The sequence below is a fragment of the Labeo rohita genome, chromosome 14 (genome assembly GCF_022985175.1).
Source record: "Labeo rohita strain BAU-BD-2019 chromosome 14, IGBB_LRoh.1.0, whole genome shotgun sequence".
NCBI classification, from domain to species: Eukaryota; Metazoa; Chordata; class Actinopteri; order Cypriniformes; family Cyprinidae; genus Labeo; species Labeo rohita.
This window is the reverse complement of record NC_066882.1, coordinates 21,959,259-21,979,409: the sequence shown is the minus strand read 5'-3', so window position 1 is coordinate 21,979,409 and position 20,151 is coordinate 21,959,259. Positions and strand designations below refer to the sequence as shown.

General features: G+C 34.9%; 2 protein-coding genes across 2 annotated transcripts; one reads left to right on the top strand and one right to left on the bottom strand.

Annotated features, from left to right (window-relative positions):
- Positions 1–1,552: 1,552 nt before the first annotated feature.
- Positions 1,553–5,011, top strand: zgc:162144 (RD3 domain-containing protein). The gene is made up of 3 exons (XM_051127435.1): positions 1,553–1,774; positions 2,732–3,033; positions 4,164–5,011. The coding sequence occupies exons 2-3, from the start codon at positions 2,732–2,734 to the stop codon at positions 4,525–4,527; spliced, it is 666 nt and encodes a 221-aa protein (XP_050983392.1). The 5' UTR covers positions 1,553–1,774; the 3' UTR covers positions 4,528–5,011.
- A 912-nt stretch (positions 5,012–5,923) lies between these two features.
- On the bottom strand, positions 5,924–20,151 carry stx5a (syntaxin 5A). Its single transcript, XM_051127434.1, has 11 exons — positions 20,023–20,151; positions 18,785–19,042; positions 17,356–17,423; positions 17,165–17,220; positions 16,877–16,947; positions 16,177–16,293; positions 15,923–15,979; positions 15,584–15,665; positions 14,041–14,147; positions 13,806–13,927; positions 5,924–7,955 (listed from the first exon to the last, which is right to left on the bottom strand). Exons 2-11 carry the CDS (start codon positions 18,851–18,853, stop codon positions 7,796–7,798), a joined length of 909 nt encoding a protein of 302 aa, XP_050983391.1. The 5' UTR covers positions 18,854–19,042; positions 20,023–20,151; the 3' UTR covers positions 5,924–7,795.

Below are 20,151 nucleotides of genomic sequence, written 5' to 3'. Positions count from 1 at the left end.
CTGGGTTCCGGTCTCATCCGCGACCAGCGATTTTTAGCTGACAAAACAGCTCTGATATTGCAAACTGGTGTGTCTTAGCATATTAGTTTAATGTATTGTCTTAATTATGAACACACTGGTTTGTAGTGCAAACAATTTTACTATTTTCTGCACATTGTTATTTTTCTCGTTATTTCCCAATAGCAGATAATAAACCGGAAGTCTCACCCATAGGCTTAAAGAATAAGGTGGATAGTGGGCATCATAAAAATTTTAGTATATAAAAATGTAAATATTAAATCAGTGTTATTTTGTAAAACTCTTCAAGGTGAAAACAAGCATAAAAAACCCTGCGGAAATTCAGTAGAGAAACAAGATGCACCTAGTACATCAGTCATGCATTATGTAACACTGGTCACTCTCACTCGTCTACACCAGCATAAACAGCATGTAATCAGATTATGTCCATCTCCATGGCCCTTGTTTCTGAGAAACGTGTAGGAGTGCATTGTAATCCGTGATCACACATATGCAGATTAAACCTCTGAAGTGCTGAATAGAGCGGAAACCATCCACGGCACCCACAGTCCTGTTCTCTCTGCCTCTTTCGGAGCTGATCAGTGGCAGACAGTTGGGTACAGATACACAATGATTAAGACAGCGTGTGCTTGTAGAAATGGTTATACAACTTCTTATAAGCACCTCTGAGTAACTGATGTCACCACCTGTTGGTGTCTAGCAGAACTTCAAGGAATAGTTCAAACAAAAATGAACATTTACTGAAAATGTATTAACCCTCAGGCCATCCAAGACGTAGATGAGTTTGTTTCTTCATCAGAACACATTTGGAAAAATTTAGCATCACTTGCCCACCAATGGTTTCTCTGCAGTGCATGGGTGCCGTCAGAATGAGAGTCCAAAGAGCTGATGAAAGCATCCTAATAATACACAAGTAATCCACATGAACTAACATCTAATGAAGTGAAAAGCTGTTGCAAACATATCCAACATTAGTCCACAAGTCCTTTATCCATAATATTGTTTTCTTCAGTGAAAATCTGTATGAATCAGGAGAAAAATATGCACTCATCAAGCACTGTTTACAATGAAAGCCAACACATATGACGGTGAATTTTAACTGAGAGAACTTTTTCACTGGAGAAATTATAATTATGGATTATGGACTACTATTTTGGCTAGAAGCGGCAGTGTAAAGTTCAAACATTGTAATGATGGATTTGTTTCTTATAAACATGCAGCTTTTCACTTCACAAATCATTAATTGATGGACTGAAGTTGTGTGGATTACTTGTGTATTATTGTGTTGTTTTTATCAGCTGTTTGGACTCTGATTTTGACAGCACCCATTCACTGCTGAGAATTCATTGGTGAACAAGTGATCTTAAATTTCTCCAAATCTGTTCAGATGAACAAACAAACTCAACTATGTCTTGGACGGCCTTAGGTTGAGTGAAAATTCAGTGCACACATGCACACATGTGCACGAGGAGATATTGTGCAATCAGCTCCTGCGGATGAGCAGACCACAACGTATGCAAGGTGAGTGTTCACAGAGCTAATCAGACAGCTAAATACCAGCTTGCATATTTATATAGGATTACATACACACACATTTACAGTGTCTAAAACAGCCAAGAAGAGCTGTCTCATCTGCAGTGCTTAGACTGGAAACCAAATCTTGGATTTTAATATTTTGGCGCTACATTACATCTTCGGGGACCAATTTGAAGACATTTGACATTAAAACAGGAATATAACTCACATTATTTGAAAGGTAATATCCTTTTTTTGCAACTTGAGTATACACTATATATATATATATATATATATGTGTGTGTGTATGTATGTATATACAGTTTGCATCCCAGATTGGCAGTAATGTACTCTAGAGCAAATACCGCTCTATTCTATTTGTACCCTTGTACTCAAGTGTGAATAATTATAAATTAACTATAACTGTAAATTGCATAGTAAAAGGATAAAAACTATCCAAACTATAGCAAAGACTCCCAGGGTGCAAATATTTGATATTATTTTGAAGAATTATAAAAAAAAAAAAGAAAGTGCAGACATTCAGCTGAAGTTGAGTACAGGAGCAGAACACAAAGAAAATTGTGGGGAAAAGTGTATATAGCCACATTCTGATATTATAGCACCTAATTTTTATTTTGCAAATGCTAAATTTTATTTAGCACTGCAACATGAACCTGGGAGCAAACATATAAACTATAAATAATGTGACAAATCAAAAAGGTAAAAAAAAAAAAAAAAAAAAAAAAAAAATCTGTTTTCCAAATAATAAATGCAGTAAAAACATAGACAAATTATTAATCCATAATATTAATAATAGTAATAATAGCAAAATAGTATTAAATCATTTTAAATATAATAATTTAGAATAATAAAATATTACATTAACAGTAATATTATCATATTATAAATTACATTTTCAAAAATTGTATATGTATATATATATATATATATATATATAGATAGATATATAGAAAGACAGACAACAAATAGACAGACAGACAGACAGATAGATAGATAGATAGATATCAGTTTGACTTGGCATTGGTGCACCAAATACAGTATGATGTAATTTATAGATGTTTAACAATGTCTCTGGCATAATGAAGTCTGCCGACCTGGTAATCACTTGCAACAAAAAGTGCTCAATGTTAAAACCTGAACTTCATAACTTAAATTTGAATGGTTGTTTTTCTCACAGATGTTTCCCTGGTCGGTAGTGTTTTCCCTGGAGCCAAAGGTTCCTGGCCAGCGCACTCCAGAGGAGCTGGTGACCAATACTTTGATGCTGGAGCTGGGTGCCATGGTGAAACGGACCGAGCGCATCCGGCTGGAGAAGGCAGCAGAGACTCGCAAACGCCGCAACTCGTCCTCCGCAGACTACAGCTGGCTTGCCGGCCCTCAGCCGCACGTCCCGTACGAGCTCACGCCGGGAGACGTGCTGGACCTGCAGGACCTCTGCGCCCAGATCCCACCTCAACAGTGCGGGCCGGTCATTGTCAGGTAGGCATCAGTGTTTTTTTTAGTATAATTGAGAAAATATTAGATTTTATTAATAGTTTAATTAGGTTTATCAGTTTAAATGTTAAAATTATTGTTTTTGCGATTTTTATTTTTTAATAAATATATCTTAATAGTTTTACCAATTTTTACCCTGCCAACTAGCTGAAATAAAATATATAAAATAAAATATTTAATGTTTTATTTTATTTCAATTGACATTTATTTTATTATCATTGAGATAATACACACTCTCAGAAAAGTTTTTAGCAATAGTTTGAATTATTTATTATATATAATACACATTATTAATATAATGTTGGCGCCAATAGCCTCGTCGGCACCGCACAGACATATAGCGCCGTTGTGCTTTAGGGGTCCCAAGTTCGAGTTCCGGCTCACAGATCTTTCCCGCTCCCGCTCCCCTTTCTCTCTCCCACCTCTTTTTCTGTCAACTAACTGTCCTATCCTACCCTAATAAAGGCAAAAACTACCAAAAATAATTCTTAAAAAAATATTATAGTTATTTAAATGTTCCTTTCCTTTAAAATTCAGTTAAAGCTTGTCATTTTTTATGCATTGCATTGCATTTCATTTTTTTTTTCTATGAATTTTTGGTTAATTTTTTAAGATTTTACTTTTATTTTAGTATATCTTTAAATTGAATAAAATGGGATGTCTTTGCAACTAGTTGAAATAAAATAAGATTTAGTTATTTAGTAAAAATATTTAATTTCAGGTAACGATTTTTTTAGCATAATGAAGATACTATTTTAGTTTTTATTACTACACTGAAAAAATTAGAAGGGTTATAAATTAGATATTAGTAGAAACATTTTTTCACTCAGAAATTGCCAGTAAATTACAAAGAAACTGCAAATAACACATTGAATTAAAATTTTGAAGTAGAAAGACCAGAGTATTTTCTTGTTGTACAGTGTAGTTTGAGTTTTTATTTTAATATTTTTCTTTTTCATTTTAATTTTAGTTAGCCATTTGTATTAGTTTACAAAAAGCTTCCATTAGTTAATGTATGAATATAATAACCCTAGTAGGTACTGACTAATAAAATGTGCAGTGACAGTCACGCAATACCTCTTACACGATTTTGATATTTGTTGTTTGTTTGAAAGGTTCAGGAAACTAGTGTCGGAGTTTGAGCCGGAGGTGCACGAGGTTCCCAAACTTTTCCGGAGCGTCCTAAAAAACTGCCTGGATGAGCTTCAGGGAGACGCAGAGCTCGAGAATAGGGTGAACCGCTGGGAAAAACAGCGCAGCAAGAGCCTCTCCTTCGTCACGTTCCGATCCAAGTTCCGCACCCTGAACCGTGGGAAGGGAAGCTTTGGCGGTTCCCGCAACAACCTGCAAGAGGAAAACACATGGTCTGATGAAGACGAGGAAGTAGCCGAAGAGGTGACAACCGCCATGCGCACCAGGAAAGGACGGAGCCTCAGCATGCCAGAGATCACCCCTCTTGAGCAGGCAGCCCAGAGCTGAATGAGAAGACGAGATGAAGAAAGACAGAAGAACGATTTGAAAAGCTTGAAGGAAACAGCCTTCAAGGAAAATCGGTGACGGAAAAGGAAGAAAAAAGTAGGAGGCAGAGAACAAGAAAAGAGGACATCCTGAAAGACTAAAGCTTATGCTTTCAGATTATAAGACAAACACTGTTAACTTGTTAATCGAACCAAAGAACACTGGTATAGGCATATGTAAGACGCCTATTGCCTAGTCATATTTTATTTTTTTTTTACCTCGTAATGTGCTTAAATATTTTGAATATTTGGATGTAAATATAAATGTAAATATTTGGCATAAATGTGTATATTTTCACTGTGAGGGTGAAGCTCACAAAACCTGTAAAGAGTATGTCCAGGTCATATTTCTGGAAAATAAAAAAGGGGGAATTTATAAAATAAGGGAATCAAAAAAAAAAATAAAAAAATAAATAAATAAATAATATTTTATTGCAAATACACAATCAGTTAATTGTACACTATTTTAAGTAATAATATCCAGTATTTTTTGACCATTTCACCATACAAATAAAAAAAAAATATTATAATAAAGCCCTCAAAACCCTACGGGATAATTAAACCAATGTTAATTTGTATGAAATACACTACCAGTCACCAGTTTTGGACAGTACGTTTTTTTTTAAAGTCAGTAAACAGTAAATTTTTGAATTATTTTTACTATTTAAAATAACTTTTTTATTTGAATATATTTTAAAATGTAATTTACTCCTGTGATCAAAACTGAATTTTCAGCATCATTACTCCAGTCACATGATGCTGATCAATCTAACATACTGATTTGCTATTGAAGAAACATTTATTATTATTATTATTATTATTATTATTATTGTTATTATTATCAGTATTTAAAACAGATTAACAGAAAGATCCAAAGATCAGCATTTATCTGAAATAAAAGCTTTTGTAATGTTATACACTATACCATTCAAAAGCTTGGAGTCAATATCATTTTTTTTTTCTATAAAAAAATTATATTAATTTTCTATATTATAGAAATTAATACTTTTATTAGTAAGGAAGCTTTAAATTGATCAAAAGTGATGATAAAGACATTTATAATATTACAACAGATTTCTATTTCATATAAATGCTGTTCTTTTGAGCTTTCTATTCAAAGAAACCTGAAATAATTCTATTGAGCTGTTTTCAACATAATAATAATAATATTTTTTGAGCAGCAAATCAGAATATTAGAATGATTTCTGAAGGCTGATGTGACTGGAGTAATGATGCTAAAAATTCATCTTTGAAATCACATGAATAAATTACATTCTAAAATATATTCAAACAGACCTGGACATATTCTCGCCCAAAAATCTTGAAACCTACAGCGATAAAAGCAACATTAGCCATAATCAGTTTCTCAGATGTTTTAATATGTACTGTTTGTCCTTACATTACAACAGTGTTCAGTTCATACAAGAGATGCAGAACATTCAGCTAAAAAAAGCCTGAAAACAGGAGTCTTCATAAAAAGTGCTCATTAAATAATACACTGTACATCGTTCATGAGTTTGCTTTAAGATTGTGTGGCGTGTGTGGGAAAGATTTAAAGAAAGTCTGTGATTTACCAATTTAGAGAGTTTGACCTTGAAAACGCAGCTTCTGAGTGAATCTCTACCAGCTCCCACTCCAGTTTCAGTATTCACAGCATCACAGCATGAAAGAGCTGACCTTCAGTTCATTGTGGAGGAGGCCAATATGTTCACCAGGCCAAAGTTCCTCCTCACAAATGAAGAAAACGCATCCAGCGAGTTCTCAGAGTACCGATCGGTTTCATTACCAGAACAACAAAAACATGACGACTTCTGCACTGGCCTGGAACGAAACACGATGTAATGAATGAAGAGTTTATAGCTTTAGACCCATCTGGAGTCTCTTTGGGCCCTTTAAACCGCAATGGGATCTTTTAAATCTATATAGTGCTGTATAAAACACTGGTCTTCAATCGCACCTTAATTACTCCTGCACGAAAATCATAAGACCAGGCAAATTCCTCTAACTCCTCCTTGTGTATTTGGCAGAATCAAACTCAAAAAAAGGAAAAAAAAAAAAAAAAAAAAAAAAGAAACTGAAAGTCTCTAAACAGTATGTAATATTACAGACCCAATATTTACTGGGCCTGCAATCGGAAGGCCTTAACACTAGAAGAATCTCATCAAAATGTTTAGAAAACATCAGACTCATATTTCACCACCCAAAAAACAAAAACGTAGTCTATTTTTTAGGACCATTAAGGTATTTTTTTTCATTGTGGCATTATTTCAATGACAACTAAGCACATTTCTATGAATGTGAAAGAAAAACATTCAATTTATACATTTATTTGCACATTTATAAGTATATTGGTAAGTATATAACAGCGTTTGTTGTACTGAATTTAACTGATACTATTTTTATTCATTTAATTTTTTTTTTTTTCACATTACACGAGCTTAGTTTTCATGAAAAAACACTGCTGTAATGGTCCTAAAATAGACATAATTTTTGCACCTATTTTGCAATTATTTTAAAAATATAATTAATTATAAAAAATACAATTAATTATATTATTAATAATAAATAATTTTCCCTTTATTTTTAGGGTAAAACAAGACCCTGTTATTTCTTTGTGAGATTCACCCATGAGTCTTTGATATAAAAACACATTAATAAAGATTAAAGGGGAAATTATTATTGTCAGGTGTACTTTGTAAGGAGAATAAGGTCATAATTAATTTACTGTAAAAATGTTATCGCTGATTACGGATAACACTGTGCGAGAAAAACAAACTAAACCAGTTTGGAGAATCAAACCACTTGGGAAAAGCCTTCTCTTTTAATATGTGGTTATTAATAAGAAACGAAGGCTCAAATATTAATGCAGATGTAGATGAAGCTTAAAGAGAACAGAGTGAATCAGAACACCCTCCCTCTTTGTTTAAATACACAGTAAATTCTCAGTTCCACCTTCATCAGCATCACCATCATCCTTCACTTCCCTTCATAGTCGAAGTGGGACAGTGAGAGAATTAACATTTGACTCAAGTTACTCTGACTAAATTCATCCCACCAATGAGTATCAGAACCCCCCCCAAACCCTCCCTCCCCCCGGGAGCCAGAGTCCCCTGCAGCCCAGTCCACTTGTGTTTTTTGCACATTCGCCCATAAGTCCATCGCCTGTTCCTCCCTCCTTCAAACCCTTTGGCTCCGTTTTCATCCCTCCTTACGCTCAGGGTCAGTCCTTCTCAGGCGAGGAAGACCACAAAGATGATGAAGAAGATGATGAGAACGAGGAATATCTTGATCATCAGCCAGCGATTGGAGGAGACAGACTGGAAGTATTTCAGTATCTCGGTGTGGGCCATTTCCACGTTCAGCTGGGTGTCCTCCACATTGGCGTCGATCCTGGTGGTCAACAGAAACACAGACAATGAATTTGATTTTACAGCCTTTAACAACAATTATACAATTACACTGCGTTTAAAAAATTTGGGATTTTTTTTTTTTTAAAACATTTTTAAGTCTCTTAAGGTCATTGCACACTGAGTCCGAATTTTCGTACTTGTCATCCTTTCCTTGCTACGGATGCAAAAATGCAAATAATTGAACCTGAATTTTTTTATGATGGACAAATGTTTCGGCGACAGTGATTGACACAACATGACACAACATATTTATTTATTTAACATGCAAAAATTTTGGACAAGAATTTCAGACTCAGTGTCTAAAGACCTTTAGGCTCATCAAGCTTGCATTTATTTGGTCAAATAGGCAGAAAAAAAACCCAACAACAATACTGTGAAACATTACAAAAAAAAAAATAAATAAATAAAAAATAAAATCATTTTCTATTTTAATATGCTTTAAAATATGATTTGCTCCTGTGATGCCAAGCTGAATTTTCAGCATCATTACTCCAGTCTTCAGTGTCACATGATTCTTCAGAAATGAATCTAATAATCTGATTTATTACTTTTACCATCATTGCTGGAAACAGCTGTGCTGCTTAATTGTTTTTTTTTTTTTTTTTTTTTGGAACCCGTGATTTTTTTTTTTTCAGGATTTTTTGAAAAAAAACAAAAAAAAAAAACAAACAAAAAAAAACTGATTCACAATAGAAATCTTTCCTAACAATATAAGCCTTTAAATACATGCTATTCTAACTTTTTTTTTTTTTTTTTTTTACAAAGAATTCTGAAAAAAAAAGTATCACAGGTTCTAAAAAATATATTAAGCAGCACGGTTTTCAACATAGATAATAAATCAGCATATTAGAATGATTTCTGAAGGATGAAACGGAAACGATCCCAAATGTGGGGAGGAAGAAGGGTTTTATCTACCGAAACAGTCAGTCATTTATATAAAAATAAATACTTATTTTTAAATATACTTTTTAATATCAAACGCTCATCTTGTCTTACTCTGCCTGAACTCCGTTTTTTTCCAGTTCATGACAGTTAGGGTATGTCGAAAAACAACTTCTCCCTCAACTTGAAAATTGTCCTATATCGCTGTTTTACCTTTTTTGTTAAGGGTGTTTGACCTTATTTGCATGTTCACTTTCAATAGACTGGGTCGGTACTTCTGCAGTGATGTAGCATGATTTTTAAATGATTTTCGAAGTTGAGGGAGAAAATACGATTGGAGTTTTTGGACATACCCTAACTGTCTTAAGCCAGAATACACAGAGTTCAGGCAGAGCGTTTGAGTTTAAAAATAATTTAAATTGTATTTTTTTTAATAAAAATAACCAATTGTTTTGCTAGATAAGACCCTTCTTCCTTGGCTGGGATCGTTTACAACCACATTTGGGATTGTTTGAAGCCACATTTAAACTGCATTTTGGAAGTTCAAACTCAGGGGACCATATCAGTCCATTTTATGGAGAAAAATCCTGAAACGTTTTTTCCTCAAAAAACACAATTTCTTTATGACTGACAAGTCGGTGAGTACATTATCTGTACATTTTTGTTCTGGAAGTGGACTTCTTTAAAAATGAGCTAAATTTTCTTTCGATTTTGGGCTAAAATGTGACCCAGATATATTCATCATTTTTCTTAACAAAAGATCTTTCATTTCCCCACAGATGCAAATTTAAGTGCAACAACAATTATTAGTCTTAAACAACAAGGACATATTAATGACATATCGAAGACATGACGCTTACTTTTCTCCCCAAGTGGCACACGCTCCATATTTGAAAAATGTAGAAGCACATTAAGGGTGTTATAAACATTTATCAAATAATTCTTATTTTGAAATGTCTTTATTACTTCCAGCTGCTCTTTAAAACAGATGAGGGAGATAAAATATGCACTCTTACAACCATCTACAACAGGGGTGCCCAAACTCGGTCATGGAGGGCTGGTGTCCTGCAGAGTTTAACTCCAACCCCAATTAGACACACCTGAACCAGCTAATAAAGCTCTTACTAGGCATCAAAGCCACTAGAAGGCAAGCCTGCAACTATTAGCCGAAAAAGTGTAATGGCTAAAGCTAACGCTTCCGATCTGGCAGTACATGGGAAAGGAGACCACAGGCCATTTTTTTAATGTATGTCAATGAAAGAGGGGCTTTACTATGCTGAATGTTTATTTATTTATATAGCTTTTTAGAGGAAATGGCTTATTTAATGAATCGACAGCCTATCTGCTCATCTTCAACATGTTTTACACTAAACAATACTTTTGGATTGAACTATTTTTAGAGTTTACCACGAAAAAAATGCTGTTTTATAAGAGAAGTCACTGACTTTTTTGTGACAAGCGGGATTCAGCTTACACCACTTCTCATTTATTCCTATGGTATCCATAAATGGCGATTGAGTGTTGCATCAACTTTGACTAAAATTCAATGGCGGCAAGGCTGTAATGTGATTAAGGTTATTACAGGGTATATACAGAACTTCTTGAGTTGAATTTAATACCTTTTACTACCTTTTTTAATACCTTCAAAAAAAATTTTTAATACCAGCGCGACTTAGAGCTGTAACTGTAGTGGCGTAAATGAAATATCTTTCCAAATGGAATAACATACTGCATCACAATGTAACAAGGTCATTATAACTTAACATCAACACTGGACTCAAAAACTGCCCACAGATATAAGAATAGAAATAAAGACAGAAGAGGAAGGAGACATCTTCTTCATAGATCATTAGTCAGTAAGTCTGATGTGTGAGCAATCTAAAAAAGAGGTGGCGGTGCAGTAAGCACAGGTGTTATTAAAATAAATCAAGCTGATACATTTAAGTAAAGCAGAGGGATTAATCAAGATGTCACAATGGGCCTTTGTCCATAGTTTTAATCAATGTCAAAAAGTAACAATTGCATTAGAGCTGAAGATCTTTGCCCCGAACCCAACGGGTTCGGTCGGGCTCAGGCTTAATTTATATAATTGTACACGGGCTCGGGCTTGCGCGGTAAATGAGCGGTCATGTGATGCGTTTCGATTAGCGCGAGAAAGATGCGAAAATTGATGTTGAGGAGGTGAAACGGAGGCATGCCTCTGGTGATTACGTTTTGGCAAAATTTGCCAGATCAGTACTGTGCATCCCGGCCTGTCACAGCAGCAGTGAAAGGGTGTTCAGCGCTGCTGGACGCACCATCAGTGAGCGCAGGACCACACTGAAACTACAGTGGATTCAATCATTTTCCTCCACAAAAATATGTACCCTAATCTTGGTGAGTAAGGGTTTTTCAATTATAACAAAATATTAATTGAGTCTTAAATGCATAATGTAGACAGAGTATATAGGCTAATGTTGGCATTATTACAAATTATTACTGAAATTATTACATTTCAGTTGCTATTCACTCTCGCGTTGAGGCGGGATTGTGGAGAAAAGTAGCGAAGCAAATCCCGCGGAGCCTTTATCTTAATTTAGTTACTGCCAAAACCCCATCTTAATTTAGAACTTATCTTAATTTAATATAAGAAAGTCTTTTTTATTGGCGCGTTGGCTAAGTGTATGCCTATTTAGGCCCCGATCACACCGAACGCGTTTTTTAGTTCTAAAAACGCGAGGCGCACCGCACTGCCTTTTTCTGGTGACTTAAAAAAAAGAGCAGTGCGTTGCGGTTTTATATGTTGCTAGGCAACCATCAAATAAGCCGTCCTGTCAATCTAATCAAAGGATTATAGCGCAAGCGCTATAAAATCTTTGGTTTTTAGCTGTTAAGTAAACTGTCATATCAGCAAAAAACTTAAAACATACAGCTCCGGGTAACCCGCGATAGACACCAAAAGTTTCTCCTCCATCACTGCAGTCTCCGACTTTTTAAGCGTCGGTAAAACTTTCGTCACAAGAGAAGGAATGTTCCACACCACACATTCATTCGATTGGACAATGGAAAAAACCGCGATGACGTCGGGCGCTTTTCCGCGAGAGTTGCTTTTTTTTCAACTTCAGGCGCTCAGAGCGCTCCGGCAAAAACGCGAGGCGCCGGCGACGCATAAACAGGGCGCATAAAGCTCACTGACCATAGAAAACAATTCAAAAAAGGCGCTTCTCGCTGCAAAAACGCGTTCGGTGTGATCGCGGCCTAGAGTGCTAAGATGTTACGATGTTCCAGAGGACTTATTTTATTTCTTTGTTCCAAGTTCCAAGTGGCTTATAGCCTACGTTAGTCATTAATAAATTATATTAAAACATGTATAATTGACTCATTCTTGACAAAAGGCAAAAGAGCGGTGTGCTTGCGCACATTTGAATAATGTTGGGCTGTAAACGGGTTCGGGCTTTTAAAAAGCTGTCAATCAAAATACAGTAGTCAACATTTGAAGTGGATCAAAAAAAAGTTAATCAAAGTTGTCCTAAGACAAGAACGGGTATTCTTTTTGGTTTTAGGACAAATTTAATGAAAGGTTTTGATCCACTTCAAATGTTGACTACTGTATACTTGTCGGGCCTAACTTTTAAGGCCGATTACAGCTCTAGTTGCTAGGTCTAAACCATAGGTCTAAACACCACAGCACCTCAGCTCGCAATGTCTGTCACGCACCTGTTGACGATGCTGCTAGGACTACTGCTGGCAGTGGTTTGCATCGGGAGAGCAGTCGATGTTGAGGTCGTTGATGCAGCCGTAGCGCAGAACATTGATATGGGAAGATGCTCGCTACGTCCGCGCATCCTAGCTTGGTGGCTATTTGATTCCATATGCGATTTGACGCCATTCACCCCCACCCAGGTTACATTAATTTAATTACGGAACGGAAGCGAGCTCGCTTACATGTTTGGCAGCGAACTAGCCGGGCACCCAGTTTGTTTCAGCGGCGCCGACGCGCGCGCGAACGAACACCACCTCACATGATATCGCTCAGGTCCTACTCTCAACATATACATTAATCCACGCAAATTTTAGAAGAAAGGCCTGCATTTAACACAAATTTAAATTTATCTAAAAAAATGGGCTCGAAAATTTAATACCTCGTCAAACGACGTTTATTACTTTTTAATGCCCTTAATTTTGGCTAATTTCATTTACTACCTTTTACTACCTTTTACAACCCCGCGGACACCCTGTATTAAGGGACGCGAGATCCAAGTTATCTGTTACACTTTCTCCAATTGTAAGTAAAACAGACCCTCTCATCTCCAAAAAAATCTCTGCTAGGCATAAAAGAAACTTCCCGACAAGTTTGCTGAGGCAAGTTGGAGCTAAACTCTGCAGGATACCAGCCCTCCAGGAGTTTGGGCACCCCTGATCTACAGCATATTACAATATAACACAACGTAAATGTGGGATATTACTTAATTGTGAACTGCTCTGAAACTGTGAGCACGTAGGACACGCTAGAGCATGCAATTTTACTTGGAACGGGCAGCATTCGCTTTTTATTTATTAAATAATCACCTTTTGAAGTGTCATAATCACATTAAGCTACTACTGTTTTTGTCTTCTCCAAACTTAAGATGTCTTAATGATAAGAAGAACTTCTGTTATACCATTTAAGACATTTTAATATCATAAATTGGTTTAAAAAAAAAAAAAAAAAAAAACCCTGAATTTAAGACTTTTCATTTGCACACATATTACTAAATAGAATTTTTAGTTTACGCACATCAACTTTTAGTCGTAAATTCAAGTGAAACTCTCGCACTGACATCTATGCTGACTTAAATAAAATACTATTGGGACTGTAAGTGTTTGAGTGTGGTTTGTATGTATCTGAAAAATGTACTGTACTGTTGAGACTGTGGCTTTGCAGTATGTTGATTCATGTGGTGTGTATGTGTTTGTGTGGTTGTCTGACCTCTGAATAGTCTCTTCCTGCTCTTTGACCATGTGTGCCAACTGCTGAAAGATGGAACCCAGCTCCACAATGGTGCTCTCGATGTTCTGCATGGTATCCGCTCGGCTCTGGATATATGAGTCCTATGCAAACATAACAAAAGAACATTTGATTAAATCCGATATTCAACATTTATCATATGCAAACTACAAACAGCCTAGACTGAAATCCATTCTTAATTTCCTGAGACTGATACCTGTTCATCGATGAGCTGCAGCTGGAGAGGATTTGCTCTAGAGTCCATGTCGATGGCCACCTCACCTCCAAGACTCCTAGACTCATCCTGCATCAGAACTGAACTATCTGTGAGAGTCAAGAAATGAAATAATTTGAGGAATATGACAAGGTGAAAACTTCTGTCTTTCAAATAATAAATTCAATAAAATATTTAAATTATAGAAATATAATATATATATATATATATATATATATATATATATTAATTATAATAATATATCTGTAGAATTACAAAATAATATCCTTAATTATGTTATTTAAAAAAAATTACAATAATTATAAACACAACAAATTAGTTCAACAAATGTGCAGATTGTTAATACAAAAATTCTGCAAGAGGAAATCTCAAATATATGGAAGTATAAATTTGATTACAAAGTTTAGTCACTACATAACATACGCACACTACCAGTCCAAAGTTTTTGAACAGTAACATTTTATGTTTTTTTAGTCTCTTCTACTCATCAATCCTGCATTTATTTGATCCAAAGTACAGCAAAAACAGTAAACTTTGAAAAATATTTTTACTATTTAAAAAAAAAACTTTTCTACTTGAACAAATTTTAAAATGTAATTTATTCCTGTGATTTCAAAGCTGAATTTTTATAATTATTAATCATTATACATTACTCCAGTCACGTGAGCCTTTAGAAATAATTTTTAAAAATCTGATTTGCTGCTCAAAAAATAATTTTTTTTTCAGGATTCTTCAATGAATAAAAAGTTCAGAAGAACAGCATTTATCTGTAATAGAACTCTTTTGTAACATTATTTTAAATCATAACTTTTGATCAAGATACTGATTTTTGAACGGTACAGTGTATAATGTTAAGCTTTTTATTTCAGATAAATGCTGATCTTTGGATCTTTCTATTCATCAAAAAAATCATGAAAAAATGTACTCAACTGTTTTAAATATTAATACTAAAAATAATAATAATAATAATAATAATAATAATAATAAGTGTTTCTTGAACAGTAAATCAGCATATTAGAATGATTTCTGAAGAATCATGTGACACTAAGACTGAAGTAACGATGCTGAAAATTTAGCTTTGATCACAGGAATAAATTACATTTTAAAATATATTCAAATAGAAATGGCATAAACATTTCAAAATTTTACTGTTTTTGCTGTACTTATACAGATAAAATAAATGCAGGCTTGGTGAGCAGAAGTGACTTCTTAAAAAAAAAAAAAACATTAAAAATCTTCTGACTGGTAGTGTATACTACCATTATTTCATAGTTTTAAGCAGTTTGCTATGTAGAAAATTTTTATACAGAATGAGTACATTTTTTCCAGTGGTTTTCTGCTGATGTCCCTTGTAGTGAATGATTGTACTAGCACAGCCCAACACTTTTATATTATAATATTAACTATCCATAAAGCATAACAGCTTGACTCATTACTATAAACTACCCTAAAGAGGTAATATATTTCAAATGTGTAAACCACAAAATGAAAATAAAATGAAAACAGTACTAAAGAGGTGACATACTAAAGTTATTGGCGAGTAGAGGAGAGGCTGAGACAGGGGCTTGGGAGAAATGTTCTCTTCTGCTGCGCTGCTGCTTCAGATTCTAAACAGGACAGACATGCCTCAGTTAAAAAAAAAAAGTAATACTCACATACTGCAACCAAACTAAATGTCTTCTTGTTTTAAAACAAAGTTATTTAAACAAAAGACGGCACTAGTTTGAAAATCAAAAGAAAAAGCAGGAGGTTTCTTAGAACAATGCACAAGGATCTGATTAAATATTTAATAGCCAAACAACTGCTTGACACGGAACTAATGATGTTATAAAAGTGTGGGACTGATAATAAAACAAAAACCCACCTCTGTTCTCACTTCCAAGACTGACTTGAAATCATTTGACATTGATGCCAGCTTGGACTGCAACACAAACATTCACAGATAAGATTGTTTGCAGCATGTACTATATCGCAGCAGGAAAATGAAAGGTGTGGTAGTCAAGTCATCTCATGTCAATCAAAATGAGATCAGCCATCCACACTGTTTAAAGCAAGGGAAATTCGAGATAACACTTCCTGGAGAGTCTGAATATCTGTGCATTGCAGGAAAGATTTTACCTGCAGGGAGACAACAATAGTGTTGGAATGTGTCTGGATGTGGCGGCCATTTTGCCCACTGCGGGATCGTACGAGATCTTGCAGCTGCGCTATCTGCTTATTCAGACTGTTGATGTCCTGATGAGAAACACAGACAGAGGGAGAGACGGCATATATCAGATCATAAGTCACAAGGGTATATTTGTAGCAACAGCCAACAATACACTGTATGAGACATATATATCTAATATATACGTAAATATATGAAAACTTAATTTTTCATTGGTAATATGCATTGCTAAGAACATAATTTGGACAACTTTAAAGGTGATTTTCTCAATATTTTATTTTATTATTATTATTTTTTTTACCCTCAGATTCAAGATTTTTAAATAGTTGTATCTCAATATTGCCAAATATTGTTCTATCCTAACAAACCATACATCAATGGAAAGCTTATTTATTTAACTTTCAAATTACTTATTTATCTAACTTTTCAAAAAAATTGACCCTTAAGGCTGGTTTTGTTGTCCAGTGTCACATATGGTATTGAGCTGAAGGATTCTGGTAAACACAGATACTAACGCTCCTACAGGCAACATCAACGTCAGTGTAATGTAAAAAAAGCAAGTAATGAGATTCATATCAATACAATTTCACATGATTTATATGGTTGTATCCATTACACGACATGATGAATAACAACACAGACATTACTAACCTGTTTAATGATGTATGTGAGCTCCTCAATCTCCACTGCTTTATCATCAAACAAAGACTTCCTTTTGGCCACTAGGAGTGAGGGGAGAATAAAAATTCATAATGACACCAGACCAAATCAATCATATTAGACCACAAAATAAACTAGGGAACCACCTAGTTTATTAGTAACCATGGACAAGCATTAGAACTGTTAAAATACACATTCTTCCACCACCAATGAGAGTCTAATAAGAAATGAAATAAGGGCAACCTTAAATCGATTTAGTATGACTGACATGTTACTTACAAATTGTAAGCTTTTCAAGCTTGGCAAATGTGTTGCTCAAGTCTTTCCCAATTCTCCTGTTACAGAGAAACAAAATAAGATTTCAGGAAGGCAAAGTTTCCAGGAAGCAGGACAAGGTGCAATTGCACTGAAGCCAAAAAAAAAAAAAAAAAAAAAAAAAATCAAACAAAAATATGGATCTGAACTCTTACTTGGCCATAAGAGTGAAGTCACTGCGCTGTTTAAGAGCATTAATGGCAGGTTTAGTGTGAGTCCCATTCTGAAAAGACAGAAAAAGAAATATCTTTGTTTCCAAAAATAAAAAATTGTTCCTTTTTATGTATCAAAACAGACAACATCTCATATTGACAAGAGGAAATCAAAAGAACAGTTCAGCCAAAATTAAAAATTTGGTTAAAATTTACTCACCCTCAGACCACCAAAATGTAAATGAGTTTGTTTCTTTATCGGAACAGATTTGGAGAAATGCATCATCACATCACTTGCTCACCAAACAGGTCCTCTGCAGTGAATGGATGGCGACAGAATGAGAGCCCAAACAGCTGATAAAAACATCACAATTGTGGATTACTGTGATGTGTTTATTAGCTGTTTGGCTGTAATTTGGACGTTAGCCTTTACCTGCAGGTGATCCATTGGTGAGCAAGTGATGTCATGTTAAATCTCTCTAAAACTGTTCCAATAAAACAAACAAACAACAACAAAAACCCCTCATCTACATCGTGTATGGCCTGAAGGAGTAAACTGAGGCAATAACAAGTGTAACATGAAAAGCTAAAAATACACTACCAGTTCAGTTCAAGTTTTTGAACAGTAAGATTTTAAATGTTTTTAAATAAGTCTATTCTGCTCAACAAGCCTGCATTTATTTGATCCAAAGTACGGCAAAAATATTAAACATTTGAAGTATTTTTACTATTTAAAATAACTGTTTTCTATTTGAATATATTTTAAAATGTAATTTATATCTGTGATTTCAAAGCTGAATTTTAGCATCATTACTCGTCCATCATGCTCCTTCAGAAATCACTGCTGAAGAAAACAGCTGAGTGGAATATTTCAGGTTTCTTTGATGAATAGAAAGTTCAGAAGAACAGCATTTATCTGAAATAGAGACCTTCTGCAACATTATAAATGTCTTTATCATCACTTTTGATCAATCTAAAGCATTCCTGCTAAACAGAAGTATTAATTTCTTATTTTTAAAAAATTACACTGACTCCAAGCTTTTCAATGGTATAGTGTATAATGTTACAAAAGCTACCTATTTCAGATAAATGCTGATCTTTGGATCTGTCTATTCATCAAAGAATCCTAAAATAATTTACTCAACTATTCTAAATTTTGATGATGCTCATAATAATAATAATAATAAATGTCTCTTGAACAGCAAATCAGCATAATAAAATGATTTCCGAAGGATCGTGTGACACTGAAGACTGGAGTAATGATGCTGAAAATGTAGGTTTGATCACAGGAATAAATTACATTTTAAAATATATTCAAAAAGAAAGCAGATGTTTTAAATAGTTTAAATATTTCACATTTGTTTTTGCTGTACTTTGGATCAAATAAATGCTGGCTTGGTGATCAAAAGACAGTTTCTTAATATCGTCATACCTGTAACTGTCTCCCCTGCAGTGACTTGCACGCCGACTGGAACTCAAGTGTTCGGTCCCGACACGTCATGATAATGCTGCAGAACCTCTTTCCCTCAACGATATCAGGATGTGTATGTTTGACAGTGAGTCTAAAGCGATCCGGCTGCTGTGAAACTCTCCGCTGGCGTCTTTATGAGGCAAAAGCAAACACTTCAGACTTCAGATGTCACTAAGAGCTTGGAAGAGCTGACTGTTCTTCAGTGACTCCGCACATCATCTAAGGATCACAGAATGATTCAATCAATCACCTGAACTTTGATTATGAAAGCCAAGGAGAGCCTAAACAATGTTTTAAATAGTATTTCGACAATTAAAGGGACAGTTCACCCAAAAATGAAAATTGTGTCATCATTAAAAGCGGCTGAGCACAAAAGAAGAGATTTTGAAGAATGTTGTTAATCAAACAGTTGATGGATAGATTCCATAGTTCCCCCCCCCCATACTATGGAAGTCAAACTGGTTTTGATAAATGACAGAATTTTTATTTTTGGGTGAACTATCCCTTCAGAATACTATAAATAAATACTATTATGCTTGATGCCAAAATATGAAACCAAATGAAACCAAACTTTGCTTAGAACTAATTCACTTATATAAACAATGATTTCCAAATACTTGGTGTCAAATACAAGTCTCTAGGTACACTGCTGCTCTGAATCCAGGTAAAATAAGTAGGTAAACACTCTTGTCTAAATGTCACTCCCACATCAAGTAATACTTGACAAATGAAAGATCTGCTCATATACTGATTCCAACACCTCAGCTTACCCCTCTTCATAAAATTAACAAGAAAATCTACTGTAGACAGTGTCTACAAATAACCAGACCATCAGTCAGCTGAGCAGAGAGGTAAACTCAACTCACATGTTATCGGATTATAGGCCACCTAGAATATTCTGTCTGACAGACAGACGTGTAATAACAAATCAATGAAGGACAACTCAATCTTCGCGAAGATGTATTACAAGCTTTTATTTGCAAGTTTTAAATACTAATTCTATCTTTTAAGGTGTTCACAGGTTTGTTTATGTCTGTATAGTGACGGGTACCGTCTTCAGTCCAGCAGTACGCAGTTCTCTGAGCGCTAATTGGCCCAAAACTCGACAATTTCTGTCTTACTTTGAACCATAATCACTCTAAATGAACCTTAACCACTAGCTAACACATTCCTGGCATCATTTATAGTCGTTTACTCACGGTTATTGTATCATTTCGTCGTTTTTTCCAGTATTCCCGGCTTGTCGATGTTTCGGAGGTCGGGGTTTCACTTCCAGCCTTTACCGCTTCCGGTGTGCGTAACGTCACTGCCACGTCCACGATTGCGCA

Bases quoted from the DNA above. Each gene is read 5' to 3' on its own strand.
- stx5a (XM_051127434.1), bottom strand. From the start codon at position 18,853: ATGACGTGTCGGGACCGAACACTTGAGTTCCAGTCGGCGTGCAAGTCA. The intron at 17,221-17,355 runs GTAAGAGTTCAG...TCTCTGTAACAG, and splicing joins GACTTCACTCTTATGGCCAA to GAGAATTGGGAAAGACTTGA. The intron at 7,956-13,805 runs GTCAGACAACCA...GTTGACCACCAG, and splicing joins CAGGAAGAGACTATTCAGAG to GATCGACGCCAATGTGGAGG.
- zgc:162144 (XM_051127435.1), top strand. From the start codon at position 2,732: ATGTTTCCCTGGTCGGTAGTGTTTTCCCTGGAGCCAAAGGTTCCTGGC. The intron at 3,034-4,163 runs GTAGGCATCAGT...TTTGTTTGAAAG, and splicing joins TGCGGGCCGGTCATTGTCAG to GTTCAGGAAACTAGTGTCGG.